This window comes from Saccostrea cucullata, unplaced genomic scaffold, assembly GCF_032062105.1.
Source record: "Saccostrea cucullata isolate Sc308-1 unplaced genomic scaffold, CSIRO_AGI_Scuc_v1 ctg4644, whole genome shotgun sequence".
Lineage (NCBI taxonomy): Eukaryota > Metazoa > Mollusca > Bivalvia > Ostreida > Ostreidae > Saccostrea > Saccostrea cuccullata.
The window spans coordinates 1-15,235 of NW_026930645.1; the positions used below are offsets into that span (position 1 = coordinate 1).

Here is a 15,235-nt window from a genome sequence, read left to right on the forward strand (position 1 = left end):
TTGTTTAGAACATGATTTTGAACAACTTTTGTTCAATACCACTTATCAAAATATTTCTCACTTTCGAGATATAAAGCGTCAAAAATTTAGCGTTCTGGCCCCTTCTGGCCCCTAATTATGTAATATACGACATTAAAATCATAATTTATAATTGTAGATGCTTGAGATAAACATTTCTGCTTCAGTAATGTATAACAAAATATTGATTGTAAAAGAGTAGTCCAATGAAGACTTTTGGCCCCTCTTGGCCCCTAATTGAGCGCCCAGCCCCTTTTTCTTGATGTCATTGTAAAGCTTTTAGGATTTTGAACACTTTTTGTTCAACAACTAATCAGATATTCTTTTTCGTTTTTGAGTTATTTGCAAAAGAAATATTTAGGGGCCAACCCTTCAACTCCCTCATGGGGACGTTTAGCGAAAAATGAAAGGTTGCATATTGTTCAGAACATTATTTTGAACATCTTTTGTTCAATACCACTTATCAAAATATTTCTCATTTTTGAGATATAAAGCGTCAAAGATTTAGCATTCTGGCCCCTTGTGGCCCCTAATTATGTACCATACGACATGAAAATCATAATATATAGTTGTAGATGCTTGAGATAAACATCTGTGCTTCAGTAATGTATAACAAATTATTTACTCATAATGAGTAATCCAAGGAAGAATTTTGACCCCTCTTGGCCCCTAATTGAGCGTCCAGCCCTTTTTTCTTGGTGTCATCTTAAAGCTCTTAGGATTTTGAACACTTTTTGTTCAACAACTATACAGAAATTCTTCTTCGTTTTTGAGTTATTTGCAAAAGAAATATTTAGGGGCCAACCCTTCAACTCCCTAATGGGGACGTTTAGCGAAAAATGAAAGGTTGCATATTGTTTAGAACATTATTTTGAACATCTTTTGTTCAATACCACTTATCAAAATATTTCTCACTTTCGAGATATAAAGCGTCAAAAATTTAGCGTTCTGGCCCCTTCTGGCCCCTAATTATGTAATATACGACATTAAAATCATAATATATAGTTGTAGATGCTTGAGATAAACATTTCTGCTTCAGTAATGTATAACAAAATATTGATTGTTAAAGAGTTATCGATTAAAGACTTTTGGCCCCTTTTCGCCCTAAATGTGATGATTCAGCACTTTTTTAATGGAATCATATGAAAGATTTTGTCATTCTGCACAAATATTGTTCAGTATGTTCTTACAAAATATTTATACTTTAAAAGTTATGATGCAAAATGCCTCCAAAAATCACTCCTGATTCGTGTTCTAAATTTTGACCCCTACCGAGCTTCCATACTAGGTACTTCCGGAAACTATCCAAACTCCCAGTAACATGGGGACATGTCCTCTATCATCACTGAAAATTTCAGCGCTCTAGCTCAAGTCGTTTCTGAGATCAATGACGGACAAGAAGGTCCCTTTAATTTTAATAAAAGGGCGATAACTCTAGACCGGAAGTGATTTTCAAAAAATAAAAAGAATGGTATAAACTTCAGATGATCCTGCATCAACCCTGAAAATTTGAAGCAAATCCATGGAGCCATCTCTGAGAAATCTTCTGCACAAAATTTGTGCAGAGAAAAAGAATAATAATAAAATTGAAAAAGAAACATAAGAATAATAGAAGGGTCTTCCGCTGAAGACGGAAGACCCTAATAATAATAATAATAAAAGTGAAAAAGAAACAATAGAATAATAGAAGGGTCTTCCGTTGGAGACGAAAGACCCTAACAAAATAACAGCGTATGTGCACAAATTGTTATATACGATTATACCAATAAAGCAAATGTCTAATTTCTCTTTCTGTTTAATTACCAGGCAAAAATATTGATCATTTAGTTTTCCAACGATTGTAATGTAAAAAAATATTTGTTTGAATATCGTCTAGCAAGAGGACTATTTCCTTTATCGGAAGCGTCTGTTTTTATGCTTTTTGTTTTTTGTTTTGTTTACTGTGCTACATGTATTTATATAAAGACAGTCGATCATGATGCTTACAGCCAGGACTTTGCTTTCAGCAAAGCCAAGCTAAAAATAATGAACACCTCAAACTTTTCTTTATTTCTTTTAAGGAAGTAGTTCAATTAGTTTGCAATTTTTTATCACCCCTCGTAAATCTTTTTGAATATTTTTTTTGAAACTTCCAATAGAGCCTTAAAATCCCAACGAGAATAATTAATTCCCTTACGCAATCCCTTTTCTATCCGTATTACATAGCAAAATTCCGAATTCGTTAAAGCTTCTTTACAAAAGTTAAGAAATGCTGCTCTATATGATTGTATGTATTTGACACGACTTGTGTCGGTCTTCAATTCGTCATTTAGGTCAAGTTTAACTGCATATAGATTTTAGAATTTGTTAAACAATTTGTCGGTATGATTATAAGTTGTCATTCTTAGATTAAGTAGCGGAGAGACAGTTGAGGATTCTGAAGATACAGATGGGAACTCAGAAGAGGAAGACGAAGATGCGTCTGCAAAAAATGAATCAATGGAATCCTTGGCTAGCGAAGATGAGGGCTTGCAAGTAAGATTTAGTTTATTCTTGAAAATATAACATTTAATTACATAGTTTAGGGAACAAATTTATTCCAGCATCCAGTTTTTTTTAAATCAGCCAATAAAACAGATTAGTTGTTGTGCGGTAATTTTCTTAATGCTACTTTTTTTGTAAACATAAGTCAATTATACTGAAGTAGTATTATGCCTCCAGAAGTATATAATTAAATTTCACAATAGCAGTTTGAAAGTAATAAAAAATGTTTTACACAACGATGCTTTCATGACATGCAAAGTTCATAATATATCAATATTTTGAATTATGAAAAATCAATTTACTTTCTCGCTTTTTAATCGAAATACTAGTACATGAAACTCAAAACTTTTCCGAGGCATAATTCCGAGGTTAATGTTAGGCTATGCTTGTTTCATGCTTTGTTTAATGGTGCTGTTTTTTTTTTTATGCTGACTGATGCTAGTCGAAAGTATTAAACGAAGTTTCGGGGGTATATAGTTTTGTCGTGTCCGTCGGTCTGTCTGTCTCTCTATCTGTCTGTATGTTTGTCTGTTTGTCCGCAAAAAATTTAACCTTGCCCATAACTTTTGATTTAGTGGAGATATGACTTTCATCATTCACATATCTATTCCTTGTGACAAAGCCTTTCTTTGCGTACCACCAAATTTGACCTTTTGACCTTGATCTTGGATTTTGACCAACTTTTCGACTAAAATTCCTAACTTTATTTGGCTACATCTTTTAAATAGTAGATACCAGGACATTTTATACTTCGCAGATGTACTCTTTGTAGAAGAACCTCTCCTTCGATAACAACAACTTTGACCTTTTGACCTTCACCTTGGAGATTTACGTACTTGTGAAAAATTTAACCTTGTCCATAACTTTTGAACGGAAAAGGATTAGGGCTTTCATACATCATATTTATAATCCTTGTGAAAATGCCTTTTATTAGATACCAAGAACTTTTACCCTTTGACCTTCACCTTGGAGTTTGACATACTTTTTAAAAATCAAACCTTGATCAAAACTTTCCAAGGGTAAAGGCTAGTGCTTTAAATGTTACATATTTAATACCTTTGACAAGACCTTTCATTTGATAGCAAGACCTTTAACCCTTTGGCATCGGAGTTCGACTTTCTTTTGAACTTTTTTTAACCTGGTCATAAATTCTGAATGGTAAGGGCTAGGGCTTTCATACTTTACATACGTATTCTATATGGCAACTTTCACTGGATAGCAAATACCTTGGCCTTTAATTCCTTACCTTTGAGATTTTTGTAATTATGAAAAAACTTTAATCTTGACGACAATTTCTGAATGCTTTGAGCTAAAGATTTCATATTACACTTCTTATGTATTCTTTGTCGCAAGACTTTTTAGGTGATACCACTAACCCTGACCTTTTGACTTTGACCTTACAGTTTTCCGGACTTTTGAAAAAACATTAACATACATGTAGCAATATTTTTTTTAATTTAAGGGCTAGGGCTAACATACTCCACATATGTAATCCTTGTGACAACACATTTCTTTAAATACCAATAACCTTGACCTTCTGAACTTGATCTTAGAGTTTGACCTACTTTTAAAATCTTTTTAACCTTGGACATAATTTTTTAATTGGAAGGACTAGGGCTTCCATACCTCACATATGTATTCTTTATGAAAAGACCTTTCAAAGAATACCAATAACCTTGGTCTTAAAGTTTCTATACTTATGAAAAAACCTTTAATTTGGCCATAAGTTCGGAACAAATGATTATAGGGCCTTCAATTTTTATAATTGCGTTTCCTTTTAGGAGACCCTTCTTTGGGAACCAATATATATTATTTTTGCATTTAACAAAAGTTGAATCCTAAATATGTTGCCATACGGGGCATCAGTGTTTCACAAATACATCTTGATTTAAAAAAAAAACAACTTCAGTGATAATTTCTAAATGATATATGATAGAGCGTTCATATTAAAGAGATTGTATAATAAAAAAATGACATCTCACCCACAAAGACACCGAAAGCTGGGGACCACAAGTCCTTGAAATTGCCTGTTGTCTTTTTAGGTCGACTGAGTAAACTCAGGTGACCTATTGTTATCCGTTTTTGTCTGTCGTCGTGCGTTAACATTTGAACATTTTAATCTTCTTCTGTGCAAGCACTTTACCAATTTCAACCACATTTGTCATATCTGTGGCTGAAGGGGAACAACAGAATTGTGAATTTTATAGTCCCTAACCCCCCCCCCCAGGCCTGAGGGGTTGGATCAATACAATAAAATTAATTCAATCTTCAAAATTCAGATTCTTTACTCCTGAACATCAAGCAGTTAAACTGTTTACATTATTGCAATCAGCATTGGGTCCTCTTTCAAAGTTGTGAAATACCTGACCCTGGGGTTAGGGTTATAGTGCTAGGGTGGGGCTAATTAGATTTTAAAGTGAAATGCATTATTTCTTTGAAAATTTTCTTCTCTGCTCTTGGGCATTAAATAATGTAACAAGTACATAGTTTTGTTGAATAAGGCTGTCTTTTTCAAAAATTGTGAATTTCATGGTCCCAGGGTCAGGGGTTCCTTGGTGCTAGGGTTGGGCTGAATAAATTATATAGACAGATGCATTTATTTATTTGAAAAAAAATCTTTGCTCCTGTGTACTTAATAAACAAATTAAATCTTAGATAGTTGTGTTAAATAAGGCAGTCTCTTCCAAAATATTGAATTTTATGGCCCGGGTGTCAGTGGTTATAGTGTTAGGGCGGGGCTCTATAAATTGTTTATCGTGAAAATGCATGGATTCGAATCTGCTTCCCTGCTTCTCCATGGGTATTAAACAACTCATCACGTACATTGTTATGATAAGCAAGAATGTCTTTTCCGAAATTGTGAATTCCATGGCTTCTGGGTTTGAGTTCTTGAGTTAGGTTGAGGGTCTATTGATTATAAGTGAAAATACACTAATTCTTTTAAAATATTCTCCTCTGCTCCTTGGTTTTTAACAAACTTAACTAGTGCATAGTTATGTAGAATTAGGCTACCTCTTCCAAAATTTTTAATTTCATGGCGCGGGGATCAGGGGTTCTTATGTAAGGGTGAGGGGTTATTGAATTTATAGTGAAAATACATTAATTCTTTAAAATGCTTCTCCTCTTCTCCGGGGTATCAAACCAGTAAACTATGTACATAGTTATGATGAGTAAAGTATGCCTCTTCCAGATTTCTCAATTTCGTGGCGCCAGGGTAAGTTTTTTTTAGTGTTAAGGCGGGGCACTATGATTATATAGAGAAAATACATTAATTATTTGAAAATTTTTTTCTTTGTTCATGGGTATGATTCAAATGTTCGAAGTTCATATTAATGATGACGAGAGACCTTTCTTCCAAAATGGTTAACTTTATGGCCCCAGGGTCAGGGATTTTAGTGTCAGTGTTGGGGTCTTTTGATTATATACTAGAGAGAAAATACATTAATTGTTAAAAATATATTCTCCTATGCTCCTGGGTATTGAACCAGTGAATTATGTACATAGTTACATGTTTGATGAGGAAGCATGCCTCTTTCAGATTTCTAAATTTCCGGTTCCCAGGGTCAGGTTTTTTGGTGTCAGGGCGGGGCTCTAATGATTATATAACTTGAAAATGCATTATTTCTTTTAAAATATTTTTCTTTTTTCCTGGGTATTATGCAAATATTCTAATACATATAAATGATGATGAAAGTTCCTCTTCCAAAGTGTTTAGATTTAAACAAAAATTAAGTTTTAAAGTGTGCGGCGTAGTGTTGAACTTTTGCGTCTTTTTGTTACGAACGACAGAGGAAAGGCTGATCGGCAAGTAAACTCCCTGACTGCTTTTAGTTTACCAAGAAAATGCACGGGCACTGGAAGTTAATATAAATATATAGTATGTGCATGTATAAAAAAAAAAAGAAGGGTAGGACACTCTTTTTGAGGCAAATTCGGGTTTTGGGTATTGTGGGCCTTTCTCAGAAGACTTGACGCGATTAATCGTTCACGTATAGCTTACTATCAATATATGTACCATTTCGTTCCGCTCCAATGCCGTTCCTTCGAAGAAAAAGATGTTTTTATACCTGCAAGTGGCTAAGAATTTCGCAATTCTGCCTTACTTCCGCTTTATCTGCACTTAATAAAAAAGTAAGTTTTGATTGGCGAATGATTACATATTTGAATGTGCCGCTTCATGTCTATCAAACTGCCACCTATGTACTGACTATCATCATGTAAGTTCATAGACAGAGAATTTAACTCCTTTTGTAAATGCACATCTTTATTTCCAGTGACAGCGACATGTATGATGACGTAACATGATGTGATGTGACGTGACTTGATGTGATTTACTGTAAATACATAGAAAACATAAATAAGTACTTGAAATTACTCATAAACCACATACTCAGCAATTGACAAGTTAACATCACTCTCAATTATAAATAAATACTCTATATTCTTTGTAAACAATACTTTTTCAATAAATATTACACATGTACCCTAGTAAATTAGCACATATGAAATTCTAATTACTTTCAAATCACACAATTTCAAAAGAATCGCTAGAAAATGCTCAACAAAATGTACGATTATTACTGAGTGCACATGCACCAAATAATTTCATGCTAAAAATTACAGCAAGTCTTTAGTTTTCAATATCATACTACATATATCAACTTATTATGGCCTAAATTTGCTAGACATAGTCATAAATCAAAAAATCTTTCATGTGAACTTTCTAACATGTCCGTAAAAAAGAATTACACCTAACAGGTAAACTGTAAACACTTTCGTAAACATATGATTTACAACAATAATGCACGTCAAAATTTCTTCTGCAACAATATACAAATAGATTTCATGTTTAACTTACCAACTTAGAAGTTTTCTCTCGTAGAAAAGTTGAAATAATATGATAAATCAGCACAGTGACTAGAAAATATACTGGTAAACAATTTCAACAGTTGTGAAAAATCTCGTGCTCGCGGGAAAAATTATAATATTAGAACCAATTCCGGAAAAATCTAACATTAAAACCAAATCCGGAAAAAATGTTTCGTACAATGTTAAATTTGCTGTAACAATCCAGCCCCCTAATTGTGGAACATTAAGTGACACAATTATAAACAATATAATACAATCAAATGTATGTTAAATGTAAGACGGCACAAAACAAAAATGTAACATGCCCACGATAAGCTACACATATCATGTATATGGAAAAGCAATCAAAAGTTTGTAACAATACATGAAAATACATATAATTTCACAATCAAGGTTCGTCCACCTCCAGAACAAGACAGAGTTTATCTATCGGACGCGTCAAAACGTTTGTTGCAGTCTTTACTTTAACTTGACGTACCAATCCAAAACGATCAGGAATAATCTCACGAACCACTCCCATGGGCCACGAATTACGAGGAGCGTTTGAGTCCACAACCAAGACCACATCACCGACTTTCAGGTTTCTCTTCAACTCATGCCACTTTTGACGTTCTTGTAGTAACGGTAGATATTCTTTCACCCATCGATTCCAAAAGAGATTAGCCATATACTGGACTTGCCTCCAACGACGTCTACAGTAGTTGTCCGTTTCGGTAAATACACCAGGTGGTAAATTCGGTTGTCTTCTTGTAGACGTTGATTTTAAATAACAACGAGAAGTTCAGGGTTCATTTCACCAATGTATTATCAGTACCAGGTCATGTTGTTTACAAACAAACAAACAAAAGGTTCTGTAAATAAAATATGTAACAAATAATTCACAGACAAACACACATACACAAACATAGCATAAAACACTGAATATTCTGCTCAGGGAAATAATTACATTTTTCCTCATAACTTTCCAAGATCGTAAAGTATTTCATGCATCATATTATATGCAAATTCATTACCATAAAATAATTTACTTTTCACTATCATCACCATTCATTGTATCCAAATGAAATTCTATTTACAACACAAACAGAACATCACAATATACACAAACTTCACTAGACACACATCTTACCAAATATATGGTATATGAACCTGATCTGTAAACCGGTATTCTCATCTCAGTCAGTCATAGCTATAATAAATTATCACAAAGTAAGTCTGACTGATTATTGACAAAATGTATAAAACTCATGAAAAATAACTCTTTACTCAAATCTCATTCACATAACTTTCACACTGCATGCTCATAATTAATTATGTTAAAAATGTTAATAAACTGACCTGTTTAGTATATTGTCCACTGTCCATAAGGTCTAATTCAGAAATTGTCAAAACTGTTGAAATCAATAAATTATTCTAGAGTCAGTTAACACACTGCTCAATTCAAGGATCTTTTTGAAAGTGTCTAAAAATACTTCAGTAGTAAAGTTCTTACCAGAGTATCCAATCAAATACCTGGGTTCATCCATGCATGAATAGCATGCTTGACCAAATGGGATATACTATGGAAAAGCCTTAGTGTAATAAATATATACAAACGCCCTTTCTTAATACTAAGTATGGAAACAAATTATGGACAAAAATTAAAAACAGTAATTCAAATGGGTTTTTATTAAGTAATACTTTTATTGATAAAAACACGCGGTCACATTCTCATCAACAAGAGATGATTTGGTGTCAATACTTCCAGGTCATCATAACGATCCGAACTCTTGGTAATAGGTCTGTCATTAAGAATCGACTCTATTTCACACATGAGTGTACCGAGTCCTTCATCATCCAAAATCTGCTCTCTTAGAACACTGTTCATCACTTTTCGGACACTCCTGATGATCCTCTCCCAAACGCCTCCGTGATGGGATCCTGCCGGGGGATTGAACTGCCAATCAATGTTTCTCTGTAGCATTGCTTCGTGAATCTGTGATTCATTCCAGTCTTTAATTGAGTTTCGTAACTCACGATCTGCCCCAACAAAGTTTGTCCCATTGTCCGACCGGATTTTCTTTACTTGACCTCTACGTGCAATGAAACGACGCAAAGCGTTGATGTACGAATCTGTAGTCAAAGAGGAAGCAACTTCTAAATGCACGGCACGGCTGGCAAGACAAGTGAATATTACGCCATAACGTTTGACGTGGCTTCTCTTCAACTTCACCTCAAAAGGGCCAAAATAATCCACTCCCACTCTTGTGAATGGTGGTTCGTCAGGTATTAAGCGATCCTCTGGTAATTGAGCCATTTTCTGTTCTCCGACTTTGGATCTTTTGCGACGACACACTACGCATTTGGAAATCAACTTCCTGATAGAGGAAGGTGCATGTATCAACCAATACTTCTGTATTAACATAGAAAGCATATGATTTCTACCACTATGTTTCAGTTCATGATGTATCTGTCTTAATATCAAATTTGACACATGATGATCCTTAGGTAAGATGATCGGATGCTTGGTTTCTAAGGGCATGTTGGCTCTGTGTAACCGACCTCCAACACGAATTAGTCCATCATCTAAAATAGGGTCGAGTTTTCTGATGTTGCTGCATAGTTTCACATGATGTCCTTTCTTCAGCTCGTCAATTTCTGGTGCAAATGACTTTCTTTGGATGAATTTCAAAATAGCAATTTCAGCTTTATGTAAATCTTGTGTTGATAGATGTGTCATTCTGGCTCGCGATTCTGAAGAGTTGACACTAGGTTTCTTTTGTCTAATACGATACAGTAGTTCATTGCGTATCTTCAATATCCATGCGACACTTTTTCGTAACATAAACCAGGACGAATGGTAGTTTATAAGTTTATCAACACCTGTCTCTGCTCTTGAAACATCAGCTATTGACGCTCTCACTGATACCTCCTTCACCTCTGGATCATTGACTAGTGCTTCGTGTGAATCCTCTACAGGTGCCTCCGTCCAACAATCAACAGGAGTAAATAGAAACTCAGGAGCCTGGATCCAGCGTCCATGCAGTATGTCATCTGCTGAAATGCCTCTCGATGCATCATCTGCAGGATTTCGTTTAGTGTTAATGTACCTCCATTCTTGGGGTTTCGATCCTTCATGTATAAAGGCGAGTCTATTTGCAACGAAAGTGTGAAATCTAGTTGCGGTGTTTCTTATGTACCGTATGACTGCCATGCTGTCCGTCCAAAACACAGTTTCGTCTATCGACACATCTAATTCAGACTTCAACATCTTATCAGTACGAACTGCAACAGTGGCCGCAGTCAATTCTAGTCGAGGAATGGTAATTTGTTTCAGTGGGGCAACACGAGACTTGCCAATAATGAAAGAACAATACACTGCACCATTAAAGTTCTCTAGTCTTAAGTACGACACGGTTCCATAGCCACGTTCACTGGCATCCGCAAAATGATGTAGCTGTGCAGATTTTATTTCTCCAAATTCCACAGGTATAAAGCATCTTTTCACTTTAAAGTCAGAGAGTTTCTTTAGATCTTGTATCCATTCATTCCATTGTAGTGCGAGATGCTCTGGTATCCTCTCATCCCATCCTAGCTGAAGTTTACAGAGTTCTTGAAGTAAACACTTAGCTTTTAGGGTGAATGGGGCCAAAAATCCTAACGGATCGAATACACTGCTCGTCATGGATAAGATACCTCTCCTCGTCAAGGGTTGGTCTTTAATGTCCATCTTGAAACGGAAAACATCATTTTCTACACACCACTGAATCCCAAGGGCTCGATCAATGGGAAGGGTGTCATTGTCCAAATCCAAGTCTTTAACCTCCTTAGCTCTCTCAGAAAATGGAATGCAGTTCATTACTTCTCTTCTATTGCTAATCCATTTAGAAATATGAAATCCTCCTTTCATAAGAAGATTTTGTACATCAAACAATAGAGAAGTTGCATCAGACACAGTTTTCACTGATTTCAAACAGTCATCCACATAAAAGTTTCTGAGAACAGTGTTAATGACTTCAGTGTTGTAGAGTCCTTTGTAATCCTGTGCTGTTTTCCTCAATGCATAGTTTGCACAACTTGGTGATGATGTCGCACCAAATAAGTGTACTATCATCTGATATTCAATGACATGTTTACGTGGATCTCCGTCCTCCCACCAAAGGAATCTGAGGAAACTTGTATCCTGGTCCGGAACTCTCACTTGATAAAACATGCTGTCGATGTCTCCCATAATCACAACTTCTTCTTGTCTGAATCTAAGGAGTGTCCCAATCAGAGTATTTGTCAGATTCGGTCCTTGTAACAGTTGATCATTCAATGAATTTCCCTGGTATCGAGCTGCACAATCGAATACAACTCTCAGCTTCTTTTTCTTAGGATGGTATACTCCGTGGTGAGGTAAATACCACACTCGTCCATCTGCCTGGGTAAGTTTCTCATCTGGCACTTTCACAGCATATCCTTCATCAAGAATCTTTTTCATGAATACACAGTACTCTTCATGAAAATTTTCATCACGACTAAATCGTTTCTGAAGTGACGTCAGTCTTTGTTCAACTTGTTTCCTATTATTAGGTAAACACACATTGTCTGACTTAAATGGAAGGCTAATTATGTAATGTCCATCTTCGAAATGAATCGAGTTCGACACACATTCTAGAAATCTTCTATCCTCCTTTGAGGGCTCACACTTATCATCAATAGTCCTTTCATTAAAGTCATGGTTGAACTGATCACGGATCTGTTCCTCAAAGCGGATCCTTGGTTTCGCATCGACGCGATTAACAGATACAAATCTATTTGTTGTATTGGAATGAATTTCCAATGGTCCATTTATTACCCAGCCTAGCAAGGTTTTCATAGCGAAGGGTCCATTATCAATACTGGGTATAACTTCCCAAGGTTCCATTGCCTTCGGCACATTGACTCCTATGAGAAGTCCAACATCTCCATCAATTACAGGAAGTTCAATATCACTGAGGTATGAATAGTTCTTGATATCCTCTGGTGAAGTGACATCTGTCCTTGACACAGGTAACACAGGTTGTGTGTAAACGGGCGGAAGTTCTAACACATTCATACCACTGATGTCACATATCTCTAAGCCGGAAATGACATAACAAGTCTTTATTTGCTGATGTCCCATTGTTGTGAGGTCAAGGTTCATTTTCTTTCCTTCTACTTTCAATGATCTGGCAATGTTCTCCAAACAGAATGTTGCATTACTTCCGGAGTCGAGGAAAGCATAAGTCTCTACGTATTTGTCACTCAACTTTGACTTGACTCGGACTGGCACAATTGGTAAAGCTTGTTTACCAGCCCCCATATGAACTGTAGATGACGTACGTAGCCGACAACGGAGTTTCACTAGCTTTATATTCTCTTGTAGCAGTGTTTGGTTCTTCATTCTGTCTAGGGTCAACATGAAGAATGGAAGGATGAGACTTGTTACAGTGAGCACATGACATCTTTTGTCGACAGTTAGTTTTCAGATGTCCAGATTTTAGACAAGAAAAACACAGCCCATTTGTTTTCAAGAATGCATATCTGTCTCTAAGAGGTAGGATAGTGATACTTAAGCACATATCTAATGAGTGAGCTCCCTTACAGTATATACATTGTCTTGAAAATGTTTTCATCTGTGTAGCACTGTTATCACTCATGGATCTTGAATCGGTTTTCACGGTGAAGTTCTTACGTGTCTCTGATTTCTTGTGGTCTTGTAAGCGTTTGTTGGCTGTACTTGGAGTACTCATCATTTCTTTTCCATATATGGGGTCGGTTGCTTTTTTGGCTTCTTTCCTAACAAAGTCGACCAGATGGTAAAATTTCACTGATAGTTTCTTTTCTTTCAGATCATATACACAGTTCCGCCATTTATCATGAAGATAAAATGGGAGTTTTTTTACCAAAAGTTTCAAATTTTCAGAATATTCCAGAACACGGCCCGCATCAATGTTTTCTACTGCATATTGACACTCACGCAGGAATATAGCAAACTGATCTAAATCTTTTGCATTTTCTTGTTTCACTACTGGCCAGTCAAGCGCTTTCTTTACATATGCTTGCGCTATGATATCAGGATCACCATAGCGATCCTTTAACTCTTCCAGTGCCGCTTTGTATCCACGTTCCGCATCCAGATATGAATAACCAGTTACGATTTTTTGGGCCTCACCAACAGTGAACTGTAACAAAAAGTTCAAAAGTTCTTCATAAGAGTCTGTGTTGGAGCAAATTCTAGCATTGAATTGTCTTAAGAATTTTGTGTAGTTCATAGGGTTACCATCAAACTTCTGTATTTCAGCCTTTGGTTTGTTCAATTCACGAGCTACAGTCTGAATTTCACTAGTTGATTCAGGTTTGAAATCCTGTATGGGTGTTAGCAATGCTGAATTACCAATATGTGGCACAGGTCGATGACTTATATTTGGAGTAGAGATCTCACTTGCAAGCGCATTCATAGGATCAAGATGAAAAGTCACATTCCTGTCTTGATTTTCATTGATGAGAGAGTTTTCCAGTTGTTGGTCATGCAGCTCACTTCTTTCTAGTTCTTCTAGTAATCTGGTTCTCGCATCACTTATCTTAAGCTCAGTTTTAATTTTCAGCTCTTCTTCTTTCATTTTCAGTTCAAGTTTGGCTGCTTCTAACTTTCGTTGTTCGTCTAACGCTGATGCTTTGGCTAACAATTCTGCTTTTCGTTGACCTTCTTTTAATTTCTCCAGGGAAATTTGACTCGAAGCTTTTGACGAATGTGACCGTCTGGATTTCACAGATTTTGCATCAAACGATACTTGACTTGGTGTACGTTCTCTTGCATGTTTTGCGAACCACTGTTCCACAGAATCTTTCACTTCCTGAAATCTCTTATTCCTTTCCTGGAATTCCTTGTCATCTTTTTCTTCATCTTCAGAAGACTGTTTCAAAAGATCCTGAAAACTTTCGTGAGAATATAACAGTTCATCATAAGCTTTCAACCATTTCTTGTGGAGTTCTTTCACTTCATTCGCATCTGTTGATGTAATCAATAACTGTTGAATATTGTCACTCAAAGCTACAAGTGCACCCTCACATGCTCGTCGATACTTAGATTTTCTGTCCATCTGATATTCCAAGCCTTTTTTTGTTAAGGTTTGAAGTCTTGACTCTTCTCGTGTATCACCAGTTGCCATGACGCCTCTTTCCTGAACTTCTATGAACAAGAATCTTCTAAGTTGTAAATGTTGTACTGACTATCATCATGTAAGTTCATAGACAGAGAATTTAACTCCTTTTGTAAATGCACATCTTTATTTCCAGTGACAGCGACATGTATGATGACGTAACATGATGTGATGTGACGTGACTTGATGTGATTTACTGTAAATACATAGAAAACATAAATAAGTACTTGAAATTACTCATAAACCACATACTCAGCAATTGACAAGTTAACATCACTCTCAATTATAAATAAATACTCTATATTCTTTGTAAACAATACTTTTTCAATAAATATTACACATGTACCCTAGTAAATTAGCACATATGAAATTCTAATTACTTTCAAATCACACAATTTCAAAAGAATCGCTAGAAAATGCTCAACAAAATGTACGATTATTACTGAGTGCACATGCACCAAATAATTTCATGCTAAAAATTACAGCAAGTTTTTAGTTTTCAATATCATATTACATATATCAACTTATTATGGCCTAAATTTCCTAGACATAGTCATAAATCAAAAATCTTTCATGTGAACTTTCTAACATGTCCGTAAAAAAGAATTACACCTAACAGGTAAACTGTAAACACTTTCGTAAACATATGATTTACAACAATAATGCACGTCAAAATTTCT

The 15,235-nt window shown here is 35.6% G+C and overlaps 2 protein-coding genes across 2 annotated transcripts; both read right to left on the bottom strand.

The window, feature by feature from the left end:
- Positions 1 to 7,223: 7,223 nt before the first annotated feature.
- On the bottom strand, positions 7,224 to 12,715 carry LOC134229426 (uncharacterized). The gene is made up of 2 exons (XM_062711181.1): positions 9,117 to 12,715; positions 7,224 to 8,153 (listed from the first exon to the last, which is right to left on the bottom strand). Exons 1-2 carry the CDS (start codon positions 12,713 to 12,715, stop codon positions 7,799 to 7,801), a joined length of 3,954 nt encoding a protein of 1,317 aa, XP_062567165.1. The 3' UTR covers positions 7,224 to 7,798.
- LOC134229427 (CAP-Gly domain-containing linker protein 1-like) lies at positions 12,702 to 14,856 on the bottom strand. Its single transcript, XM_062711182.1, has one exon. It carries the CDS (start codon positions 14,562 to 14,564, stop codon positions 12,702 to 12,704), a length of 1,863 nt encoding a protein of 620 aa, XP_062567166.1. The 5' UTR covers positions 14,565 to 14,856.
- Between the last annotated feature and the right edge of the window lie 379 nt (positions 14,857 to 15,235).

Coding starts and splice junctions, on each gene's coding strand:
- LOC134229426 (XM_062711181.1), bottom strand. CDS start 12,715: ATGGGGGCTGGTAAACAAGCTTTACCAATTGTGCCAGTCCGAGTCAAG. Junction 8,154..9,116: donor CATCTCTTGTTGATGAGAAT/GTGACCGCGTGT, acceptor GTCTACAAGAAG/ACAACCGAATTTACCACCTG.
- LOC134229427 (XM_062711182.1), bottom strand. CDS start 14,564: ATGGCAACTGGTGATACACGAGAAGAGTCAAGACTTCAAACCTTAACA.